At 41.1% G+C, this 26895-nt stretch overlaps 1 protein-coding gene and 1 pseudogene across 2 annotated transcripts; one reads left to right on the forward strand and one right to left on the reverse strand.

Moving 5' to 3' along the window:
• The window catches only part of LOC137291181 (uncharacterized), a 77788-nt pseudogene that overhangs the window by 27154 nt on the left and 23739 nt on the right, over window positions 1-26895 (reverse strand).
• On the forward strand, window positions 5112-24937 carry LOC137292182 (scavenger receptor class F member 1-like). Of its 2 annotated transcripts, XM_067823744.1 has the most exons (10): window positions 5112-5352; window positions 11166-11300; window positions 17228-17434; window positions 17878-18114; window positions 19530-19664; window positions 19822-19968; window positions 21118-21264; window positions 21363-21512; window positions 22634-22757; window positions 23969-24937. In XM_067823744.1, exons 1-10 carry the CDS (start codon window positions 5295-5297, stop codon window positions 24159-24161), a joined length of 1533 nt encoding a protein of 510 aa, XP_067679845.1. In that variant the 5' UTR covers window positions 5112-5294; the 3' UTR covers window positions 24162-24937. The 2 variants fall into 2 exon arrangements, with proteins under 2 accessions (XP_067679845.1, XP_067679846.1); XM_067823745.1 differs by lacking the exons at window positions 5112-5352; window positions 11166-11300 and adding an exon at window positions 16640-16675.

A 26895-nucleotide genomic window follows, 5' to 3' on the forward strand; every position in this document is an offset into this window, starting at 1 on the left:
TGCATGGTACATACGCCCACCAGTGTCACTGTCTGTCTCTGATGTAATACTTCTGTTACAACAGTTTCTTGTAAAATTATTTACAGTTAAGAGCATGATTATTAGATATATCCTTCGGCTCAGGTCTAAGATTGGCCATGTTTACTTATGTCCTTATCTGTCAACCATCATTATGGTAGAGGGGAAGGTAAAATAATTTCGTTAGGTTTTGTGACTTTGATAGGTACGATAATGATTGTGGTCCTTTTACTTTATTCACCAGTTTGTCCATGTAGTGCATACATCGGATACCTGTTTTGTAAAGCCTCTCGTATAGTATGGACACAAGTAAACGGAACCATATATGTTACTATTAAATGGGGACATCATTGAATATCTGATGAAAAGATAAGCAAGGGAAAGACATTCAGTATTGTTCCATTATGAAGAAATGTAGCCATCTGCTTTTCACTCTCTCTTCTTTATCGCTGCATTGAGGATACCTAAGTTACTTGCGTTCACTCAGTGCCTTGTGAAAGTCAACTCAGAGGCAACTCAGTGTGAAAGGAGGCCCAGATCATGTTCACTTCAAAGTGGTCCTCCAACTGTAACTGTAGTAGAGCAAATCTACATTTTCTTGAGGCTCAGAGTCAACTCAGTGGGGATCCTTTTCTAATTTAAATGTCTGTTGGTTTATATCAGAATTATATATTTTCAATGTCTGACGTCATTTATTCACAGAGTGCCTACGTTCCTACGGCGACGGCTCATCCAAGTATTGCTTTGACAGGAAGTGCGCCTTGTCCTCATCCGACAACTGTGATCACCTGACCTGGAGGTGTGAAGATGGTTGCAGTGGCTACTGGAAGGGTACTGACTGTACAGGTCACTTTTTTGTTTCAGTATTTTTGTTGTTGTTGTCTTTTATTTGAATAATATCCATATATATTTAATAATTGGCAGTGCTTGTTTTCCTATCCACAGCATGTATCCAAGGTGTTGAGTATGGTACTAACTGTGGGGATTACTACAGTGCCCGGGTGAGTGTGGGAGAGTCTGGCACCTGTCCCCGGGATGCAGCTCGACGTGAGACGGGATGTAAATCAGGGTGGGCTGGAGAAGACTGAACTCAAGGAGTGAGTGAGTGAGTGAGTGAGTGAGTGAGTGAGTGAGTTATAAGCCTACATCTTATCGGTGATATCACAACTATATCGCGATAAAAAACAAACTTAAGTAATTAATTAAAAATAGATGCTGACAACGGACAGTAAAACCAACACATGCATGTTAAAGCTATTATTGAAATCTAAAATGCTTGAACTATAGAAGACGATAGAATATACCATAGACCGCCAACTCAAAGTAAGGAAGAAAATGTGTAATCTTAAGCATACTGACGTGCTGCAGCTGCAGGTATGCGACTTGTCGGCAGTATCCTGCCCCGTCATGAACATACGCAATGTTTAGTCAGTTGTTCACCGAAACAAATCTCGAACGTGTGGTGCAAGGGGATGGGGAATTGTGTTGGACGTCATAACTGTCACTGATGCATGAAATTTGGAATTATCCTCCACATGTCCACTAAAACAGTGTACAGATTACTGAATCCGTGATTGTTGTAGACTTGGGCACGAGTGGTAGTGAAGAGCTTTCAGATACGTTCTTCGACTACTAAGTCCTTCCTTGATAAGGGTGTGTCTTGGAGGAGGAAAATAAAGTAAAATACATCACTGTCTATAAAGCCTACATTAAGCGTTGCATCAGCTGTAAGGCATGTTCTTACAACATTCTAACAACAGTTCTTATACATTTCCAGTAGAAGAATCTCCTGACATGTTTTGACCTAACAAGTTTAAGAAAACATCGTTTCACAATTGTAATTTACTAATGTATTACTAACATCTGATAACAATTTCAAACAATTGGTATCAGACACTTTCCACTCGAGTTATAACACGCCACTCCAGGCAGTCGTAAACATTTATTTCGTGGGAGCGGCGAAAATCACAAATCCACACCGAGTGGAAACTCGACGGTGTCTTCACCTTCACCAACTACAAAAGTTTCTGTGTCTTTTAGTGGCATTTACAAGACTTAGTTGTTAGGTATGAAAAATATGTTATGTATTAAACTTCTCTTTAATTCTTCAAACATAAAGTTTAGAGGTCTTTACCAGATCCCCTCATCAGGTGAACTAACAATTCATACAAAAGTTGATTGGTCATACAAAAGTGTCTCACTACGATGTCATATGGACAAGTCAGTACGCCACGCTGGATGGCCTGTCACCGGACATGTGTGAGTCACTGAGCGTCTCAGGTGTATATTCCAATAGCCAGGCTCACATCTAAAGCTACACAAGACACAGCTGAGGAAGGATGATGTGGCAGCAATACCCACGTAGGGAATAATGAGCGAATGTTGACACACAAATGTGATGTGTGATAATAAAACTGTAAAACATTGGCGTTGTTTTGAGCCAAGTTGATTAATATTCCGTTTCTAGAAGAGAATGTTTCAAGTGCATAGTTACTGATCACAATGGCACTCGTTATTAATTATTCAAACATTAATAGACCAAAACCATAAAAGAACAGTGTGTGGATTAAGGACTTGTGAAGAAATTATTTTGTAAAGGCGCGTGTTAAAGACTTTTCTCAGAATATTGAGCTCATACCTTAATGTAAGCAATGGGTTTCTTTCAGATTTCCTTTAGGTTTCCCTTTGTCGTTTACGGAAAACATTCCTGCATAGATGTATGCATAGATCATACCCAGAGCATTTTGTAATAGTGATTCTTTCGTAATAACACATTTCGACAGATGCATCACACCTAGGGTGTTCAGGATCAGAAGTAAATGATTGTAACTTTGTGTTTTTCCTTGTTTTCACAAATATTTATCAATAATACCTATGTGTTTAAAGTTCATTATATAGATCTGAGTTAATTTTCAGTATTTATGTCTAATGATCGTAAAAATGTTCTGTGATTGTTATATTTACATGTCCTTTATTTCAGAAGTCGCGTTTTAATAATAAATATAGCTTTTCTTCATAACATATTATAGTTTTATTGGGAAAAATGAAACGTTTGTTTTAGGAAAATTTATACTGCCTCTCCCTTTGTCGAGAATATTCACGTTTTGGAGGCAGTAAACGGATGCTAGTATGTTCATAATGACAGAAAATTTTAATCCATTTTGACTCAATTCGACTAATTTAGAGCGTTATTAAAAAATCTCGAATTTCACTCAGAACTCAGTATCAAATACAAGACCACAATGGACAATATATATATGCTAACATTTATATTGTCAGACAGTCTGGTGTTGCTATTGAACCTGTGTGAAAAATTGGCTTGGAGGTAGGTTGGAGAGCCATAGAAAATGGTGTCGATGTCCGCTTGGTGTTCTAGGAATCTGTTGGTTTGGTGGGATGTCTTGAGGAAGATGATTCTAATGGAGGTGGACTCTAGCTAAGTGAGCTTGAGTTTGTCATAGAGCGGGGATAGATTGTCCTCTTGACTAGGTTAGTGGGATACTTGTTGCGGTTGGTGAAGACATGTTGTAGGTCGTTAAGTTTATGTTCTAGGTCATCGCTGCTGGAGCAAACATTCTTGTCAGAATGTCAAGTTTCAGATAACACAGGCGGTGGTTGGCGTAAAATGAATGCAGCGGTTGGAATGGTCGGGCTTTCTGTAGACTGTAGTTTGGATCTTGTTGCATAGGTCTCTTGACCGACGTCCACAAAGCGGCCTTGGCGAGGCTGATACTCATATACCCAGATCTAGCCCTAAGATCGCTTGTGCTGGTGGGCCTTGAATCTGTCGCCGTTTTAGACCCATAGTAATGATAATACTATTACCGTATTCTCGGAGAATGGAGAATACTCATTTAGAACTAATAACGCCCCCGTGGTGTTTATGATGACACAACAATAAGCTTCCTGGTCTGTTCACTCGCAACATGGAGGCCTACGTGCTCGGGATGCTACTCTGTGTCTCAATGCTGGACATGGTGTCAGGTTATGTCTCTACATGTGTCGACTTCTGGTTTGTTCGCTTGGCAACATGGAGGTCTCGGTGCCCTGGGTCCTGCTCTGTGTCTCCATGCTGGACATTGTGTCAGGTAATGTCTCTACTGTGACTGCGCTTGGGTGGAAGAACAGCGTGGCAAGCATGACATGTCATTCTATCTCTGTCGTTTAAAGTATGTGTTTTCTGATGTCTTCTAAAATAATCTGAATGAATAAAATATTTTAAGCAAAATTCACATTGAAACTGTTGGGAGAAGTTCTTTTGATGGAGAACTGAATTGTGTCGTAATGTTGGTTGCAAAGCTCACAGGTGAATACTGAACCTGTAGAAGAAGACGACGCTATTTGAAAATTTAGAATACATAAAACACAATAACAACAGAATTGGATCTAGGTATAATGAAAAATAGAAATACATTCATGTTTACACCATAGTCCTCTGAACTGAATAATGACTATAGGTACAGATGACACTATGATCTGAGCAATTATCCATTAAAATATATGTAAAACAGATTTAGATCTTTCCTTTTTAAATTGCATTTTAGACACGTACAGAATTAACATGTAATCCGGTAACATAATCATGTGTGAATTAAAAAATCTCTTAAAATTCCACGTTTTCCATAATGTTGATTGTAATCAATACGGTATACCATTGTATACAGGCAAAAACAGACATTTAATATACCCCTTGCTGGGCTGAGTCACATTTGAACGCATTGCCTGAATAAATTGTGCACTTGTAATGACGTTTGGGGCATAGTTATAAAGTGTTACGATCACATTCATTTAGGGTGGTCACCCCGTAGCTCCAATCAAGTCGAGAAACTGGAACTCTCACGATGCATATTTTCTGCTTACTCGGCAGCAGCTCCTTAACTTTATGTAACTGACCCCAAAAAGCAAAATATTATTATAACACTCACTGAAAGTTTACTACGCGAAATCGTGATCTTTGTTCTGGTACGCATCGCCGTCTCCGTGTTAAAGTGCAGCCTGTTGTTTGCACAAACAATCCCCAAATATAATCGGGTCACTTATATATCATGTGGTTGCAATGGTGTTGGTTTTATTTACATCACGTGGTCTTCACCACGTGACCACGGGTGGAGCATTTGAAGCCGAAGAGGTCAATTTTCATCCACGCAATTTGCACCGGTGGGCCCTGGATTGTAAAAGGGTCAGAGTTGCAGGACCATAATAATGTCAGCTGATAACATCTTTGTCATGTTTAAGAGGATACAAAAATAAGTTTCCTGTTTAGTTCACTCGGCAACATGGAGGTCTCCGTGCACGGGGTGCTGCTCTCTGTCTCCATGCTGGGCATGGTGTCAGGTAATGTCTCTACATGAATCTACTTCCTGGTTTCTTCCCTGGGCAACATTGGATGTCTCCATGCTTTAGGTGCTGCTCTGTGTCTCCATGCTGGACGTGGTGTCAAGTAATGTCGCTGAATTGATTCATGACCATATTGTAACAGAACAGTCTCCAATGACGTTAGAATGTACTTGGTGTTTCCCTGCCTGGTAATCTGCGTCAGATTTTGTTCTGTGTACTGTGATTGGGTAGGATGGCGTGGCCATCGTCCGGACGAAAGAAGCATGGACGTCCCAGTGCATGTGTAATGTTTTCATGTTACCTCAATATCAATTCAAATGTGCTGTTTAAAGCGTGTATACTCAAAAAAGGTAAGAAATGTACTTGTAGTAGGACGGCCATTTTAATCTGTGGGGTGGTGCCAGTCTGGACCAGTAGAAGCAAGTATTCTTAACACAGCTCCGAAAGAAATGGGGTATCCTAGTGCTGAAACTGTCCGCTCGTGATGCTGAAGTCCCGAGCTCGACATACCCATGTTTAGAATGTGTGAAATTATTTATGAAACAACCAAGAGGCAGCTGGGACCCCAATCATACGTATATTGGGAGTATTTTAGTCGAAAATACATGATTGTTCATGTTATTTTTCTCAAAGAAGCAGTTCGCGTTATCAACAAACGAGTCAATGTTTGTAACATTAAGAGTGCTTATCGGTGTGGTGATTTATCGCTCAATACATGCCTCGTCTACTTCACCTCTTTTAAATACAGACAGCCATTTTGGTGATGTGACATGCTGCAACAATGTCGGCCTAGGAAAAATACGAAAACATTATGTGATATTTTGAAATACTTTCACCATCACATCAACAGATGTAAACACCCAAATGATGCATGTTCGGTCAATATTTGTTCATAATATCATATCCAGGTTTACTGTTTCACCGTTGTGCCAGTTGTACAAGTTTGCGAGATTTTTCTCTTGTTACTTCCACTATAGTTTCGCATTTACCATGCTTAACCTCTGTGATCTGGTGGAAAGGGACCATGAAACAACGACTGGTCAGTACACTGCGTGGGAGTAGACTGATACAACAACGACTGGTCAGCACACTGTGTACGAGCAGACTGATACAACGACGACTGGTCAGTACACTGTGTGGGAGTACACTGATACAACGACTGATCAGTACACTGTGTGGGAGTAGGCTGATACAACAACGACTGGTCAGTACACTGTGTGGGAGTAGACTGATACAACGACGACTGGTCAGTACACTGTGTGGAAGTAGACTGATACAACAACGACTGACCAGTACACTGTGTGGGAGTAGACTGATACAACAATGACTGACCAGTACACTGTATGGGAGTAGACTGATACAAGAACGACTGGTCGGTACACTGTGTGGGAGTAGACTGATACAACGACGACTGGTCAGTACACTGTGTGGAAGTAGACTGATACAAGAACGACTGGTCAGTACACTGTGTGGGAGTAGGCTGATACAACAACGACTGACCAGTACACTGTATGGAAGTAGACTGATACAACGACTGACCAGTACACTGTGTGGGAGTAGACTGATACAAGGACGACTGACCAGTACACTGTGTGGGAGTAGACTGATAGAACAATGACTGACCAGTACACTGTATGGGAGTAGACTGATACAAGGACGACTGGTCGGTACACTGTGTGGGAGTAGACTGATAGAACGACGACTGGTCAGTACACTGTGTGGAAGTAGACTGATACAAGAACGACTGGTCAGTACACTGTGTGTGAGTAAACTGATACAACAACGACTGACCAGTACACTGTGTGGGAGTAGGCTGATACAAGGACGACTGACCAGTACACTGTATGGGAGTAGACTGATACAAGGACGACTGGTCAGTACACTGTGTGGGAGTAGACTGATACAACGACGACTGGTCAGTACACTGTGTGTGAGTAAACTGATACAACAACGACTGGTCAGTACACTGTATGGGAGTAGACTGATACAACAACGACTGGTCAGTACACTGTGTGGGAGTAGGCTGATACAACAACGACTGACCAGTACACTGTATGGAAGTAGACTGATACAACGACTGACCAGTACACTGTGTGGGAGTAGACTGATACAACAACGACTGACCAGTACACTGTGTGGGAGTAGGCTGATACAACAACGACTGGTCAGTACACTGTGTGGAAGTAGGCTGATACAACAAGGACTGACCAGTACACTGTATGGGAGTAGACTGATACAAGGACGACTGGTCGGTACACTGTGTGGGAGTAGACTGATAGAACGACGACTGGTCAGTACACTGTGTGGAAGTAGACTGATACAAGAACGACTGGTCAGTACACTGTGTGTGAGTAAACTGATACAACAACGACTGACCAGTACACTGTGTGGGAGTAGGCTGATACAAAAACGACTGACCAGTACACTGTATGGAAGTAGACTGATACAACGACTGACCAGTACACTGTCTGGGAGTACACTGATACAACAACGACTCACCAGTACACTGTGTGGGAGTAGACTGATACAACGATGACTGGTCAGTACACTGTGTGGGAGTAGACTGACACAACAAGGACTGACCAGTACACTGTTTGAGAGTAGGCTGATACAAGGACGACTGGTCAGTACACTGTGTGGGAGTAGACTGACACAACGACGACTGGTCAGTACACTGTGTGTGAGTAAACTGATACAACAACGACTGACCAGTACACTGTATGGGAGTAGACTGATACAACAAGGACTGGTCAGTACACTGTAACGGAGTAGACTGATACAACAACGACTGACCAGTACACTGTGTGGGAGTAGACTGATACAACGATGACTGGTCAGTACACTGTATGGAAGTAGGCTGATACAACGACTGACCAGTACACTGTATGGGAGTAGACTGATACAACGATGACTGGTCAGTACACTGTGTGGGAGTAGACTGACACAACAAGGACTGACCAGTACACTGTTTGAGAGTAGACTGATACAAGGACGACTGGTCAGTACACAGTGTGGAAGTAGGCTGATACAACAACGACTGACCAGTACACTGTATGGGAGTAAACTGATACAAGGACGACTGGTCAGTACACTGTGTGGGAGTAGACTGATACAAGGACGACTGGTCAGTACACTGTGTGCGAGTAGGCTGATACAACAATGACTGGTCAGTACACTGTGTGGGAGTAGGCTGATACAACAACGACTGACCAGTACACTGTATGGGAGTAGACTGATACAACAAGGACTGACCAGTACACTGTAACGGAGTAGACTGATACAACAACGACTGACCAGTACACTGTGTGGGAGTAGACTGATACAACGATGACTGGTCAGTACACTGTATGGAAGTAGGCTGATACAACGACTGACCAGTACACTGTATGGGAGTAGACTGATACAACGATGACTGGTCAGTACACTGTGTGGGAGTAGACTGACACAACAAGGACTGACCAGTACACTGTTTGAGAGTAGACTGATACAAGGACGACTGGTCAGTACACAGTGTGGAAGTAGGCTGATACAACAACGACTGACCAGTACACTGTATGGGAGTAAACTGATACAAGGACGACTGGTCAGTACACTGTGTGGGAGTAGACTGATACAAGGACGACTGGTCAGTACACTGTGTGCGAGTAGGCTGATACAACAACGACTGGTCAGTACACTGTGTGGAAGTAGGCTGATACAAAAACGGCTTGTCCTTACACTGTGTCAGGGTAGACTGATGCAACAACGACTGACCAATTCACTGTGTCAGGGTAGTACGTCCATAGTAAACCGCAGGATGACCGTGTTGTAACTGAACACTCTCAAAAGACACTAAATTCTTGTCCTGCCTGATAATCGGAGTGTTGACATGATAGTGTGTTTGGTTAGGATGTCTATGTTAAATTGTGGGATGTCGCCAGTCTGTACAGTATTGAGTCCTTGAGAACCAGACATACACATATTCATAGACGTCGTTATGTAATTGTGTTATTACCCTACGCCACTGTCACTTTAAGTATGCTGGTGTTGATAGCGTGTTTACTCATACCAAAGCTCCAGAAGAAATGAGATGATGGGGTAGCCCAGTGGTGAAAGCGTTCACTCCTCACACTGACTGGTCGGTACAAAGTGTGAAGGCCATTTCTGGTGTGCCCCGCCTGGATATTGCTACAAGGATAGGATAGGAAAGGATATAGGATATTTATATAGCACACATATCCTTGTACTAGTGCATGCTCAAGGCATAAAAAATTTACGTCATCAAACAAACAAAACAAAAATTACATGTTTCCCAAGTGGCGTGTGCAACACATTCCTTGTGACATATTTGTCAGAAGACATCAGTCCTGACAATGGTCTCCCGAAAGAGCTACAACTTGAACCATGGTGAGGTCCTGTTACCATGAAACCTCCTCGAAGGTTATCATCTTTCATCAGGAATTTCTTGTTTCTCTCCTTACGCGTTTCTTCGGTCAGGCATGAAACAACCGAGAAGCAAGAGACTTTGATTCCTTGCACGCAGAGGACACGTTTGTTATTTTGACCCCATTACACGTCTACTAGGAATGTTTCAGCCGCAAATGCATATTCATGACATGTTTTTGTGAATGTAGCGGTAACAAGCGAACTCTATTTGTAATCTTAAGGGAGTGCAAGTTATGATGTTATGATTTATAGTTGAATACATGTCTGACCTAGCTGACATCGTTGACATACAGTCAGCTATTATGTCAACTTGACACATTGCAGCGATAATATCAAATGTATGTGTGGTTTCGTCTTACCTATATTACGTAGCCCCACGGTCCCTAGTACGGTGATCAACCTTCATTTGATGCATGGCCCGTTTCCTATCTTTGTGATAGCGTACTAGTTTACAATTAGGGGCTGTGTTAATCAAGTATTTTTACTGTCCTTCGATGACAAGTGTTTACGGTAAATTTATTGATTTTGCTAGTAGTGTTAATTAAATTGTAATGATCGTAATGATATGATTGTCGAGGTGTTACACTTACTTACTATGTAATATAGGATTTCGAATACTGTAATCGGTGTTACCTATGCTACAAGCAACGATGCACAAATTTATCCTTACAAGTTGGATAAACAACGTCTCTGTTGTAAGTCATCAGGCACCAACCACTTCCGTTCATACACCAGAGGATGTATATACTAGGTCCCCTTCGACTGAGGGGTCCTGTACATTGCCGAAACCCTTACACCCCCAAACAACGAGACTATGTTTTTACAATTGTCTTTATTCATGTGAATGTAGGCCACTGGCCCGTGATTGAAAGCTATACATTAACAACTTTCAAGCTGCAGCGACGATGATTTTCAGCATAGAAGATGACTAAAATCACTAGACCAGATATCCACCATCGGCAAGAACCAAGTGTCCAGCCCAGTGCTTGAGACTTGTTTATTTAAGCATCTGTGACATCTGTCTTGCTGGCTTCCACGTTATCATAATCCCCCTGGCTCCACTTTCTCTACTTGTCTAAGATATTTTCTTCTTTTTAACGTCCACTTACACTCAAGCCACTCTCACAAAACATTGCAACAACTTACATACACATCTAATACAGGCAGCTGTTCTGGTGGTAGACTGGGTTAAGCGCGTCACTTTTTGCCCATCGCATGTCATCAGGGTCCGACAACTGTCCTCACTGTACATGTTCTTGTTAATACGAAGTATGACTCAACTGTTTGTAACGGGTTGTACTCATATAGGCCTTTTAAGGCATAAAACGTTACCTACCATATCTTTGCTGCCCGCTTCTAGTAGAACATTTAAACACATGTTACAGGAATCTGCCATGAAGGAACATACGGCTATGAGTGCGGTTACCAGTGTCACTGTCCTTTAGACAAGTGTAATGTTACCAGTGGCTGCAGTCCTGGATATTGTGACACGGGTTGGTCTGGACTAACATGCAATAAAGGTAAGTACTATCGAACATCGGAACCTTTACCACATTTATTCTTCTCAAACAGCAACATTTTATTTTTAACTTTTAAGCCCGTAAAGAATTCAGCAACCCATGCTTGTCTCAAGAGGCGAGCCAAAGGATAGGTTGTCAGGCTTGCTGACTTGGCTAACACATCTCCTCGTACCTCAGTTTCGTAGATCAGTGCCTATGTTGTTGGTCACCGGATTGTCTGACCCAGATTCGGTTATTTACAGATCAAAGCCATATAGATAGACTATTGCTGAGTACGGCAATACAAAAGAGAACCAACAAACAAAACATTTTTACAATTACTGACATGACGACTGGATGTACAGTGTTCCCAGAAATTAATGAGAAAATCTTTGGGTTTTTTTCTAATGATGCTAAGATTGGAAAAAAGGGCTTTCACTATGCACTAAGCATACTAAATAAGGGAGACAACTCTTGAAGGCTTAGAAGGCAGCTCATTACGTCAAGAGTTATCTCCCTTGTCTGAGCAGACGGCTTCCTGTGCTGACATGGCAGAATTTACAGCAAGAGAGAAGGGAAAGCCCATTCTAGATGATTTTGAAAGGGGTGAGGCTGATGCTAAAGTGTTAGCTTGTAGACATGGTATTCCTCTGTCTACAGTATACAGAACTTTGAAGAACATTCAAACAGGAACCGGGATAGAGCACAAAGCAGGGGCAGGTCGGCCTAGGAAATTCAGTGTTGTGGATCGCCGAAGACTTGGGCAGATTGTGAGTAGGGGCAAATTGAAAAGTGTTGAGAACATCAGAAATGAAATGATTAGCAGAGGAAGTCCTCAGGTATGCAATGAAACAGTTAGTCAGGAATTACAGAGACTTAATTGGGTGAAAAAACGTGGAATTCCCACGTCGTTGATGAAAGATGCACAAAAGGAAAAACGTTTAAACTGGTGTCGGGCTCATGAAAATCAAGATTGGGATAATGTTTTCTTTTTGGATGAAAGTTCTGTTTGGCTTTTCCCTAATTGTGTGAAAATTTGGACCAAAGATACTGTCAAACCTATCTACCAGCGACCAAAACATAGCCCGAAGTTTCACATGTGGGTTGGCATATCGGCTCGCGGAGTGACGCCATTGTGTGTTTTCACGGGAAACCTGACAAAAGATAGATACGTTGACATTCTAAATGGTCACCTTCTTCCGACAGCACAAACATTGTATGAAGATGACTGGATTTTCCAGCATGATAATGACCCAAAACACACTGCGCGCTACACAAAACAGTCGTTGTCGGGCGAAAATGTTCAAGTTTTAGACTGGCCCAGTTACAGCCCAGACCTAAACCCAATTGAGAATGTGTGGGGAGTCATGATGAACAGAATAAACCAAAAGAGACTGAGAAATATTGAAGATATGAAGGCCGAGGTGGTCCAATATTGGGATACCCTGTCACACGATTACCTACAAACTTTGATGGGTAGTGTGCCTAGGCGTATTCAGGCATGCATTGCTGAGAGAGGAGGTCTAACAAAGTACTAAAACAAGACTGTGACTGTAAAAGGATGATGTTTTAACATGTTTATGTAAGTAAAACGCCAGAAGTTAATAAACGTACTGAGTTACATGACGCAACATGATTCTCAATAATTTCTGGGAATACTATAGGCTTCATAGATTAGTAAATATATTAGCTACCTTCAGTTCAGATTAGAAATGACCATGTTCACGTGTAAACTTACGCCTTCAGTCAACCGTCAATATGTTAAAATGTCACGGTGAAGTGATTTCATTTGCTTGATTCCTTTGGAATTGTTTCTTAGCATGGCATCATTCTCATAAGTGATCTGTGTAACGATAATGCATCTCAACTTTACATGAACAACTAAAACACATGTCACTAACGTATAAAATCAACTTTATCGTTTGGTTTAAATGATGATAACTGAAATAAATATTTGCCCTCTTGTCAGTCAGAACCTGAAAGCCCCAACGTGTATTAATAAAATGTAATATTGCACAGGGATTTTAGAGAAAATTTTATTAATCTTAGATATTGTATAAGTATAATACAGAATGAACTATCCATTTATTGTCTTGTTAATGTCGTCAAGGATGTGGACAAAGTAGAAAGAATTATTGCTTGTAATAAAAATGTTTTGTCTAAATATCATTCCAAATGGAAACCTCTGAGCAATGTATTATAAACTAACGGACAAAAGAAAGTTATCACCAACTTGGCTCAACAGTAAAAACAGTAGCGTACATGAGATTTCTGATAACTAATGTGTTGACAGAAGTCATTTTCTGATAATTAGAATGAAAATTCATCGTCATGTTATTTTGCAATCTCCCACAATTCACGAAGAAAGAAACAAGGGGTCCAAATTAAAAATTACACAAATCACAGTTCTTTCAAAAAGATCATAAAGGGTCATTCTATGGGACAGAAGTCAGGAAACACTTCATCAATAGCGAGTGTGACCCCCTGGGCGTCAATACACGCCAACACACGCCTCCTCATTGACGTGGTCAGACGGCGGATAGCGTCAACAGGAATCCTGTTCCATAGGTTCAATAGAGTCTGTTCGAGTTCCTGTCGGTTCACTGGAGATGGAACATGCTGTCTCAACTGACGATAAAGGCGATCCCCCAGATGTTCAATGGGGTTAATGTCTTGAGAACACGCTGGCCAAGGCAATACGTTGACGTTAACATTGTTGAGGTACTCTCGAACAATCTTGGCGGTGTGAGGCCTTGCGTTGTCATCCTGCAAAAGTAATCCTCTTGGCTGCTGTTGAATAAAGGGCACCACATGAGGTCTCAACACTTCGTCCCTGTATCGCTGACCGGTCACATTTCCACGGATGATAACCAATGGTGTTGTCACCTGGCCACAAATGCCACCCCATACCATGACACCGCTACCTCCAAATGGTTGAACTTCTCTGACGCAGTTCGGTGCCAATCGCTCGCCCTTCGTCGAAAAACTCTAACCCTGCCATCGTTCCTGAAGAGACAGAACCGACTTTCATCTGTAAAGAGCACCCTTTCCTAGTCGTGTCCCTGCCACCGACGCACAGTTCGTGCCCATCGAAGTCTGCGTTCACGGTGTTGACGGGTCAAAGCCATTCCACGGAAGGGTCGGTAAGCTCGTATCCCGGCTACACGAAGTCGCCGAAGGACAGTTCGCCTGCTAATGGCATGCCCTAGTGTCGTCGCCACCGTTGACGTCGCCGTTACGAATCTGTTCCGGAGGTGAATCTGTCGGACGTAGCGGTCTTCGACTGGTGTTGTCACTCTCGGTCTTCACGATCTTGGTGGGTCTTGAGTCTGTCCTGTCTGCCGGTAGCGGTTTAGCGACTTGCTGATGGTGGCCTGGCTGCAGTTGAAGGTTCTTGCCAGGTGACGTTGAGAAGCCCCCATATTCGCCATACCAATCGCTCTGTCTCGTTGCGCTTGTGGAATATTGTTGATGAGTTTTTGCTAACTGTATGCTTGCTCTGTCCAACGTCGGTATTCATGGTACAATCTTGCACGTGCATTTCGACCAATGTCCAGAAGACACGTGTTTCACGTTTTGCAAAATGCATGATTTGGAAAGCTGCGTTCGGGAAGCTGTGTTGTTCTTGGGAAAATTTGCATTTGGGCGAAAATTTTCGACGTGCGATGAAACCTGTTTCCATCTTTGTGTTTTTATACAACTAATTTAAAAGTGATAACTTTCTTTTGCCCGGTAGTTTAGATAATATCATACACTTGACATGTCCACCACTTAATGAACGCTTCATTTTATGTGCTCTACATTGGCAAATGTAATCATCTGTACACCCACTAAACGGAAATGTTCTAGTGCCACAGTCTGAATTTTTTTATCTCCTAATTATGACTTAATATCGTCTAATTAGGACATAGTATCTCCTAATTAGGACTTAATATCTTCTAATTAGGACTTAGTATCTCTTAATTAGGACTTTTTAAAGTTTAGAGCTTTTGACTGGATCTGGGCAAGATGGTTGTCTTAACCTTGATAGGGGCAGCATTTTAATTGTCATTGCTTTTCATTTGTCTGCGTCATCACTGTTTGGGGGATTCTTGAGAGGCATTTAGATGTTGCTGAATATAATAAGACGAGTATACTGATGACAACTTCTGTTTATTGTCTTACACGACTTCTCGGTTCTATTTCTTGCCCCTTCTTCAGGTGATAGAGACAGGAGTACAAGGCATATTATATTTACCAGTATTCACAGGAAGAAGATAAGTACATGTATATACAAACAAATCACAGAGGACGGCGGATCAAATGCAGTTATAAAAACAATGATAACATGGATTAAGTGAAGCCAGTTAACAAATGTGTACACAGCAGAGTGATGTACACATAATTAGATTTACAGGAAGCCTGATGTGTGCATGTGTATACAATCAATGAGGTAGATGACATAGACGTTATATAAACAATGATGATGGGGAGATGTAAACACAGCAGAGTGATGATTAAATGACATCAGGAGTGGCTTTTGTGATGTTCGAGGTACTGGGGATATATACAATGTCACCCTCAACGACAAGATTAAGCAGCGTAAAAAAGTTCAGCAATCTCGAACAACAAGCGGTAGTCAACACCTCCCGTGGTGGCACTACCATCGTCAACCGTGGAACTTACAACCAAAAGACAGTCGTCAACCTCAGCTCCAAAGTCCTGTCACCAGCCCAGACCTCCCTTCTGTCGGAGGGCCTAAAATTCACCCCAACCTGCAGAATCACCCCATCAGATGAATTCATCACTAGCCTTCAAAAATTAGCTCCCAATGGCATTAATGTCTACCTGGGACATCAGATAGCTTATCTTATTAGAAAACCCATTCAACAGCGCAGCAACCTCTCCAACCTCGAAAATTCATCAAAGAACTCCGTGAAGACAAAACCATAACCATAGCCGAAGCAGACAAAAGCAAAGCAGCAGTAGTAATGGACACCCACGACCAAGATCCTGGTCACGTGATCATGTGTTGTATACCAGTTGCTCATTCCCTCTGTCTTTGTTGTCACTCGAGGCATGTTCCTGCTTTCAGTCCTGTAGTATGATGACAGGGAAGAAATCTAGTCAGGTTAACGTTGTGCATAATTCATTTTCTTCTGTGCGAACTCATTTAACTCACCAATAATCAAAGTCTCGTGCACATGTTTACTGGGAACAGATAGGCTGTTCTGAAGAGAATGTCGGTTACATTAGTTCATAATTTTGGATATGTGAAAAACAATAGCCAAAACACACCTTTTCAAGAAACACGAACATCGCATCAAAACGCAACCGTCACGTCTCGTGCATTTTGAGTTTTTTGGATTGCAGAGTCGTGTATATGCGTTTTGGACGGCAAGATGTAGGGTCGAAAAGTAGAGTGTGGGTCTGCACTGTTGTGAATTATGACAAATAGTTGCCATATTCGGGCATTGTTCATATTCGAAACAGTTGTGTAAATTCAAATAACTTATCTAGTCAACTTAGTTTGGTGGACAGTCATAAAAGGTGTCAATATTTAGTTTGGTGGACGGAGTGGAAAAAGGTGTCATTTTAGTTTGGTGGTCGGAGTGGCAATATCATTGTTTAGTTACCATTTTAGTTGAGCACATTTCGCTTTTTCATATTTAGTACTTACAAAATTTGTTTAACAATTCCACTACGCAACATAGGCTGTGTTCGAGGAATGTGTTTCCAGCCGTTTTTGAACAGACAGGCAATTATTTTCACAATTTATGATACTTTTTATTTTGGTGCCGTTTGTTAAATGGATTTGTTTCTAACGTAGCCTTCAGAATTCGTTAATGCAGCATACAACTGATTTAAGCCCATATAAGATAATATTTACATTTTCTCCGGTATATATCAGAACTTTAAAATTTTCATCAACTGCCCGTCAAGGACTAAATCCTTGTCTTTTGTCACAGGAAATATAGCACTCAACAAACCCACATCATCCAGCTCAGTCTATCAGAATCCTGGCAATGCTGTAAATGGTGACAACAGCGCTAATAACTATCACCAGTGCTTTTATTCGGACTGGCGAGACAACTCTATAACAGAGGCATGGTGGAGGGTTGATCTGGGGGATATGGCCAGAATACGTCATGTCACAATATACTTCAGGAGAGACTGTGAGTACAAAGAGAAACCATTTGGCTTCATTTTATACTGTACACGTTCCTGTTTCATGTTTTGCAAACACAAACGGCAGCGAAAATAATGATAATGCAGATGCAAGAGTATATACAGCTACAGACAGGTAACGTCCATGCATTAGTGTCAATGGTGCCTGTGTGGCACATGGCTGTACACATCTTCTCCAACCATTACCTATGTTGTACCCAAAACTGGGTTTTCCAGAACCAAGGCCCTTTTTTGGTTCATGTCCCAGTTTTTATGGAGAATATCTTCATAGCTGTCAGGTAATTTTAAAAGAACAATACAGTTATTATTCCGACATGTGTAAGAAGTATACTGTAGTCAAGTTGTTTGTGTGGAGTAGTCTATATATGATGTTCTGTAATATTTGTGCACATATGCACTGATAATGTTGAATTCTATAAATGCTGATCAGATAAAGTTCGTCGGAATGGTATCCAGATCTACATAGCTGACACTGCCGCCTCCCCAACTGATGGAGTCAACTGCCACAACGTGACAGGGAACAGAGACGGGACAGACATACCTGATGTTTTGACGGCCACGTGTTTGGGTGAAGGGCGCTACCTGGTCCTGTACACAGTAACTGTCAACAACGAACTTAACAATGTGAACGTACCTATGATGGATTTCTGTGAAGTGGAGGTTGATGGTAAAAAGTATTTTATCATCTGCATTGTGAACATTGCATGAGTGAGTGAGTGAGTACAGTACATTCTCGTTAATCCCCCGTTTATCCGACAATCCTGACCTAACGTTGTTTTGGTAACAAAGTGAATAAACGTAATTTAGTCTAAATTATTTAGTATGACATCCTCGTCACTCCGAAAATTTGCTGTTTAACTGATGGTGTCCGATTAACGAGACTTTAGTGCAGTAAGTATTTCGGTGGACACGCAAGTGAAGGTTGTTTAGAAAGTATACATCCTTAATGCATTTAATTGTGATGGAAGGAAATCAGAATGAACTAATATGATCTTTACCAGATATATGTGTGAATTGATGACACGAAAGCGTCATTTTCAGACAAAATAGGCTAGTGTTGGTACATTACGACAACATGCCATGACAGACAGTCAAGATTAGTATTTATCTATGATCTCAGCTGAGATCACTTAGTGATCTTCTGGCAAGTTCGTAATTATTTCAAATAGAAGACAATTTGACTTAGGGGTATCTAGATGCATTGATTATCTGTGAGGATGTCGTGATTAAGGCTGACAGGATCTAGTTTGTAACAGTATCGACCTGTCCATCAGTGACCAGATGTTGACCTGATGCATATGTTTCATATGTATTGACAGTTTAATTGTTCATCTTCTACATGGGGCAGGAAACAGCTATCGTAATTGTGGATTTTCCAGTAGTTTCTTCAGACTCCATGCCGTTCTGAAAACCACGCCAAACTCAGATGGCGATTTACAAGTAGACGGACTTTGATGACCCTTCTGAACGTAATTCCTGTTGCTTTCAAGCGGTCTTCCAAGTTCCCGTTGAACAGACGTCGATAGGGCAAGATACGTTGACAATGGTGGTTGATGTCCAACTAATAGAATTCTTTTCGGAGACATATCTGTCATGGTTAACGCCAAACAACCAAGAGCCAAGGATATTTCATTTCATTATCAGGATACAATTTTGGCTACAATTTCTTACAATCGCCAGCGGCTGAGGGGATGGTATAAATCCAACTAGGGTCCATGCAGGTAGCAAGGGTACTGTAAGTCCCCATGGTCCTTAGTGTGGTGATCTACCTTCTGTTGCTGGCGATCTATAGCCTGTTTTTATACTGTATTGTCCATATAATGATATCAGTTTTACCTTTCCACACTAGTTTTAATGCTAATTGTGATATCCTAGTTGTTTTACTGTCCTTCGTTGACAGGTTTTATAATGGACACAATAGTCGTTCTTATTGCTGAATGTTCTCGTCACGATATGGCTGAAATAGTGCTGATGTGACGTTAAATCGTAACTCACTCACTCACTCACTCATTATCAGGATACCGTGTTTCACCATGCCTACGTACCCTTACTACTGCAAATTATTATTTTTTGTATCAACAGTATGTAGCAGTGGTACTTTTGGCGATGACTGTGACAACTACTGCCACTGTGACGGCGAGGTGTGCGACTACGTGGACGGCATCTGCCCCAGTGGAGTGTGTCTGCCTGGATGGACAACAGAAAAGTGTGATACAGGTCCGTGCTGGGTGACTGTCTCAGCTGAAGAGTTATCTCTTTGTTAGTGTCTACAAATCCTGGCCTTACAATAGCCTGTTCATTAGAAATGTAATTTAGTCAGGAATTTCACAATTTAAAGTGTCACATTATTGTCAGATATTCAATTTTCTTTCAGTATGTGAATTTGGCTACTATGGTGCTAACTGTAGAATGGCTTGTCCAAACAGAAATTGTAAGGGAGACAACTCTAGCTGTGACCGTGTGACGGGAAAGTGTGATGGAGATTGTGAAGCAGGTTGGAATGGAACGGACTGTACCCTCAGTAAGACACACTTTCTGTACACTAATATAATAAATTATACACAAACACTGTACGAACACCCTAAGATGTGATAGTAATATGTAAACGTAAATGTGGTGAGGTCATTTATGCTCTCAGGTAAATGCAACTTTGTGTGTGCTTAATGGGCACTTTAACGACATGTTATAAGTGAGTGAGTGAGTTATTATTTAACGTCACGTCGGCAATATTACAGCAATATCGTGACGAGAACATGTTAAAGATTGAAATAGAAGATGTGTATATAATAAAAACCTGTCGACAAAGGACAGTAAAACAAGTAGAATATCACAGTGAGAGTTAAAACTAGCCTTGAAAGTGAAACCTAATATCATCATATAATTTCGACAAATGCAGTATAAAATCGGCTCTAGATCGCCAACAACAGAAGGTAGATCACCATACTAGAGACCATGGGAACTTCCAGTACCTCTGCTACTTGCATGGAGACATGTTATAACATGCAGTAAAGCAACTTATTCAATTTTCGTTGAGTTTGACTGAAATTAAACATTGCCAAAAAGCAGTGAACAAGGGCGCTGAAACACAGCAGCAACATGTATGATTCATATACTCAAACACAACAGCCTAGTACTGTGGAAGACATACTTCCCATGCAGCTTGTGGACACATTTCATTTAAAAGAAGCTACAGACAGTATTGAAGCCCCACAACTTCTTCACCATGTCACAACGCAGGCCGTTAAGCGTCCACGACAGAAACAAGTCCATTGCATGGGTACAGGATGGTGACGCCATAAGAAGTGTTGCTCACCCTCTTCCGTTGTCTCGGAGTAAAGGACAGACCTCGCTCTGTAACACACAGAAAAAAATCCATCAAGAGCAGATGACCCATATGTTGTGCGACAAGCCCTTCGGAATCCATTCACAAATGCCAGTGCCCAGGTGCCACAAGCTGGAATGGAAGTCTGTCTTCCATATGCTCTAGACTGTTGTGTTTAGGCGCTTTTATTAAAATTGGTACCGGTGTGTTTCACCATCCTGATTTTCGCTGTTTTGGACACATTTCATTGTTTCATTTCAACTCTTGTATAATATTGTAAACATACACACGCGTTTCGACACATGTGACTGAGTTTAAAGTATAGCAGCGCGTGTCATTTATTCACAGAATGTCTTCGTTCCTACGGCGACGGCTGTTCCAAATATTGCTCTGACAGGAAGTGCGCCGAGTCCTCGTCAGACAGTTGTGATCATGTGAGCGGGATGTGTGAAAATGGTTGCAGTAGCGGTTGGAAGGGTATTGACTGTACAGAAGGTTTGTTGTCAGTCCTGATGTTTGCTGTGTTGTGATTGTGACGTATAGAACTATGTTAAAAACCACAATTACGTATGGTTCAATTCTATACTTTTCAGCTTGTATCCAGGGTATTGAGTACGGAGCTAACTGTTTGGGCAACTGCAGAGCCCGGAAGTGCGAAGAAGGGGTGGATGTCTGTCCGCGGGATACGGGAATATGTGAATCAGGCTGTCAGTCAGGGTGGAAAGGACAAGACTGCACTCAAAGTAGGAAACAAAAAACAATGTGAAAATCTGAGAACATGCTCATGAAACCGTAAAGTATTACATGTACTCTAAAATAGATAAACCCAAATACAAGTATGACATACGTGCAGGCTGTAACCTGATATACCAGATATTAGCACATGGATTGAAATTATTATTCTTAACCGTTTAGTGTTACTTCATGTTAAAAGATGGGAGATTATTCACATTTAATAAAAAATATTGTGTTTGTTATAGTTGTTATGAAGTAGTATGTAAATCCTTGAAGATAAGGGGAATTAAATGTTAACTGTTGACGTTCTGTATCTTTTCCTGTTAAATGTATATTTGTTTTCTTTCAGTTGTTTGTTACTTGAAGCCACAATCATCAATATTTCAGTTGTATGACTGCAGCATATAAACAGTCTGGAATAGACAGTTGGGAGTTTTAACATCATGTTCGACGCTGCGTTTGGGGTACAATGATTTGCATCAACCATGCCAGCCTGCACAAACTCCTGTTAACCACAACTTGGTCTGCTATTCAATCCCGGATACCCAAGGGTCATAATTTAGGAAATCAATAATCTATACAACGGTGCAAAGACTTAGACATTATATATATATTTACAGGTTAACATTCAACCCCTTATATAACATTCTGCCTACAAATGATACACTGAGAGTGAACCGACGCCATTGTCAAGAGATATATGAAGAAAAAATGAAGAGAAAATGTGTGTCTTTTCCGAAGTATAGGAAATTTGATATAAAATATTACCTTAAAGAAAGACATACTCATCCAGTAGTGACCAGCAGATTATGGACATTGAATGCAGAGTTGTGTACTTGTAGCGATTTCCAAGATGCAATGAAGGATTACAATGTTCAGTGGAAGTCCTCATTCCCCGATCTTTACTAGCCTTTGCATATATGACTGGTGAATGTCACAATGCAGTCACAATGTTATTTTCAACAAAGATTTCCGTATAGAAGTGTTTTATTTTGACGTTCCATTAGGACAACGGTTTATAAAGGACCTCTCATCTGTTACAGGTGCCCCAGATGACAACAATATAGCACATGTTATCTGTTACACGGATCCTAGATGACAACAGTATAACACATCTTATCTGTTACAGGGGCCCTAGATGACAACGGTATAACACATCTGTCTGCGGGCTTGTTGGGAGCGCTATCAATGCTGGTATTCATGGCTTTAGTGATGGGCGCGGTGTGTCTATGGAGGAAGAAGACAGACGTCAAGTAAAGTGCATTGTTATATGTGAATATTGGTGTTCGGTATACAAGCAATACAATTGATGTTGCAATTGATGTTGCATTTGAGGCAGATGTGTGACTAGATATTAACAACTCTGGAGCTGTGTCATTATACAGAAACAATTGTTTCACAGAGAGCACTGTTAAGTTAATACATTACTCAAAATTTCCGAGGCTTAGTGCTCTAAAATAATAACGTAGATGTATTAATCTAAAATAATACATCTACCTGTATTTGTTTCAAATGCCAGGGGCGACAATGAGAGAAGACATGTTGAATGAACAAGGGCCCGATGCAAGTGCTGCACAGTGCCAACTTGCAGCATGTGTTCAGCCACTAAAATGTCTGAACCAGAAATGTTCAAAACAAAGTCCCCACGAGATCAACTTCACAAATTCACGAATTCGAACGTATTTGATCCATGTGATGCATGGCACTGCGGTTTAATGATCTCAGAAAATGACTGCATGGCTGGCGACTGAAGACTGATCAACTCTATAGTAAGTGCATTGCCGAGTTGCTATATGCGACAAGGCGTCTTTCAAGGATCATGAACAACTGGTGGCACATATATCACTGAGGTATTGCCACCGAGCTGGCCACCCATGCAGGTATCCTGCATCACCGACTCTGCCAAAGTGAGTTCGTGCAGTATCGTCCATGAATGTACAGTCTAGTCACAATGAACCAATGTATGTTCTATTGTGCAATAACATCCCTTTATAGCAAACTCACGATCGTTCCAATATCTAGTAGTACGTGGAAAACAAACACGTTAAAGTCTTCTCTATAGTGGCCGAGAAAGCTTCCATCCTTTCTTGCACGCATGGCTGTAGATGTATAACTAACTTTCTTGGCACTTCATGCACATCGTCTCCATGACTGCATGCTCTGATCGTGCATCGATAAAGTCAGATCCTATACGTCCCACACAAACATTGAGTTACGGAATATTTCAGTTTTGGGCAAGTAATCCTTATATTGTTCGTCTCCAAACTTTGAGTACTATATGAAAGTCATCTGTTCTTGTCTCGTTTAAAAACATTTTCTGATAATAAACATACAATCAATGTCATACACATTCATTTAAACGGATCTGTGCTACTATGTGTATGTCAGATTGGTAATTGATATCACTCACTGAACAGATTTATGCACAACCACGCAGAAACAACCAGGCACATTTCTTTTGCAGGAATGGAGAGAACAAGTCCAGCACAAGTGAAAGCGCGGCGGGTTTGCAACTTTCTGCGCCTAAGACAGCGGAGAATCGTGAATACGATGCCATATCGGGAAGTCAGTATGCCACGCTGGACGGACGGTCACCGGACATGTATGAGTCACTGAGTCTCAGAGGTGTATATTCCAACAGCCAGGCTCACATCTAAAACTACACAAGACACAGCTGAGGAAGGATGGAGTGGCAGCAGTGCCCACGTCGGAAATAATGACCACATGTTGACACTCAAATGTGATGTGTGATAATAAAACTATAAAACATTGGCATTGTTGTCAGCCAAGTAGTTTAATATTACGTTTCGAAAAGAACACTGTTTAGATTTGCTACAAAGGACATTATTTAGGAGCAGAATACCATTAGTGATCATTTATTAATACAGTAATTACCACAAACGTTTACATGGACAGCATGCTGTATCATTCATGATGTGTCGACCATTAAGGGAATTGTGAAGAAACGACTCTGGGGAAATTACTTGTGTTTTTTAACACCTACATGTTAAGGATTGTTTCTAAACGCAGACTATTAATGTTGAGGTCATGCCTAAATGTCAACTATAGATATCTTTCAGGTTTCCGTTTGTCTCTGACACCAACTGGTCCTCGATAGTTGTATGTAGAGACAGTATCAAGAGTAGAGTCTGGCTCTGTCGTAATGACACCTTTACATACACGTCAGATATTTGATGGGCTCAGAATCAGAAGCGAGGCATTTTAATTTTACGGTGCTCTTTTCTGTTGTTTTTATATAGACGTATCAAGTACATGCTTACTAAAACTACTCAGTTGTAGGCAGGGCCTAGGTTTATTTTCAGTATAATGGATACATACATATATATTTCTTATGATTGTAGAAATGTTCTTTTAATCATTACATTACAAGGAACAGGAGCAGTTTTGCTTAATAAATACATCTTTTTCCTTACTGGTTGTAGTTATATTTTGTTTTCAATGAGGACTTCATTCAGACAAATTAAGTTCTTCTCCCACAACTCCGCCATGGGGACCTCCCAGTCACCCGGACAGTCGGAATTTGCTGACATTAAATGTTTTCTCAGAATAAATACTGATGATGAATGCAGTAGTTTCTTCATGGGCACTTACAGACCGGCAGAAATCTATCTTTGAAAATACCGCGGACATTTCTTAACGCACTTTGAGCAATAAACGACACAAAACATGACGTGCCACTTCAAACACTTATGGGGCACATCCATTCCTCTCTTAATTCACTCCTAATCCTGAAATTTATTGATTTATTACGATATATGGATAATAACATGAAGCTGATAGTAACTTCTGGTAAATGACATACAGCTGTCTTCCAGGAATGGTCACCGCCATATGCAGACTTCTGTTTCTGCTATTCCAAAGGACCTTGTGACACCACCACCAACAGCAACAAAACAGTATTTGAGCTAAACGACACAAGCAGACAGGTGACCTTTGCACTTTAACCAAATCAGCATACATTCGAGGACGAGAATAGAGAAGAACTAACCATCTTCCTTACACAGCTGAACTCTCTTCGTTGACCCCAGACACCATGATGCCTGAGAGCAAAAGGAGCAGCTGTGTGATCCTGAAGACCTAAGACAAAAACCTCAACAAAGCTGACAAATGCATTATATTTATAGCTAGTGCATTTTGACAACCAAATAACCGTGCACATACATTAGCACGCTGTCATTACAACGATAACGGGTTAATTACGACACTTCATGAGTCGTCTTGTTATCCTAAACTTTTCATAATAATACTTTCTCTTATACTATTTATTAGGGGCAGTAGGGATGGCCGAGTTCTTAAAGCATTCACTGGTTACGCGGAGGACCCGGGTTCCATTCCCCATAAGGGTACGATGGGTGAAGGCCATTTCTTGTGTGCCTAGCCGTGATATTGTTGGAATACTGATAAAAGCAGTGTAAAATGTAGCTCACTAGCTCACATCTATTTAGCCAGAACTAAACACTTGCTGCAGATCTGTCACTATATTTCACCACATCATCTTATCAACTCACATACTGCATGTAACTAAAGTTCCCAATACATGATATTAACTGACTAAAGTAGTAATGTACACCTTACGTCACATATATAGATGTACAGCTGTTTTGTACGACATAGTTCATAGCCATGTGGTTGTTTCCCTTCTGTAGATGAAAGCTAACTTGTTTCCCTTTTGTAGATGATAGCTAACTTGTTTCCCCTTTGTAGATGGTAGCTGACTTGTTTCCCTTTTGTAGATGGTAGCTAACTTGTTTCCCTTTTGTAGATGGTAGCTAACTTGTTTCCCTTTTGTAGATGGTAGCTGACTTGTTTCTCTTTTGTAGATGGTAGCTGACTTGTTTCCCTTTTGTAGATGGTAGCTAACTTGTTTCCCTTTTGTAGATGGTAGCTGACTTGTTTCTCTTTTGTAGATGGTAGCTGACTTGTTTCTCTTTTGTAGATGATAGCTAACTTGTTTCCCTTTTGTAGATGAAAGCTAACTTGTTTCCTTTTGTAGATTGTAGTTAACTTGTTTCCCTTTTGTAGATGATAGCTAATTAGTTTCCCTTTGTAGATGGTAGCTAACTTGTTTCCCTTTTGTAGATGATAGCTAACTTGTTTCCCTTTTGTAGATGATAGCTAACTTGTTTCGTTTTGTTTTAAAATTCACTGTCCCATATTGATCACACGGCTCAATTTTCATGACTTGTGTCAGCTGTTCAAATCTAAAAATACGCGGCGCGCGTTGAAAGCTTTCCACAGAAACTGCCTGCACATTCGCTGCACTTTGTCATAGAGCTATACGGATGAGGGAGATGATCACTGACTCCCTGAATGTCACGTGCATGTCTGTATAATACAGTGTATCAGGGCGTGGAACCATCCCACAGATGG

Source organism: Haliotis asinina, chromosome 7 (assembly GCF_037392515.1).
Source record: "Haliotis asinina isolate JCU_RB_2024 chromosome 7, JCU_Hal_asi_v2, whole genome shotgun sequence".
NCBI classification, from domain to species: Eukaryota; Metazoa; Mollusca; class Gastropoda; order Lepetellida; family Haliotidae; genus Haliotis; species Haliotis asinina.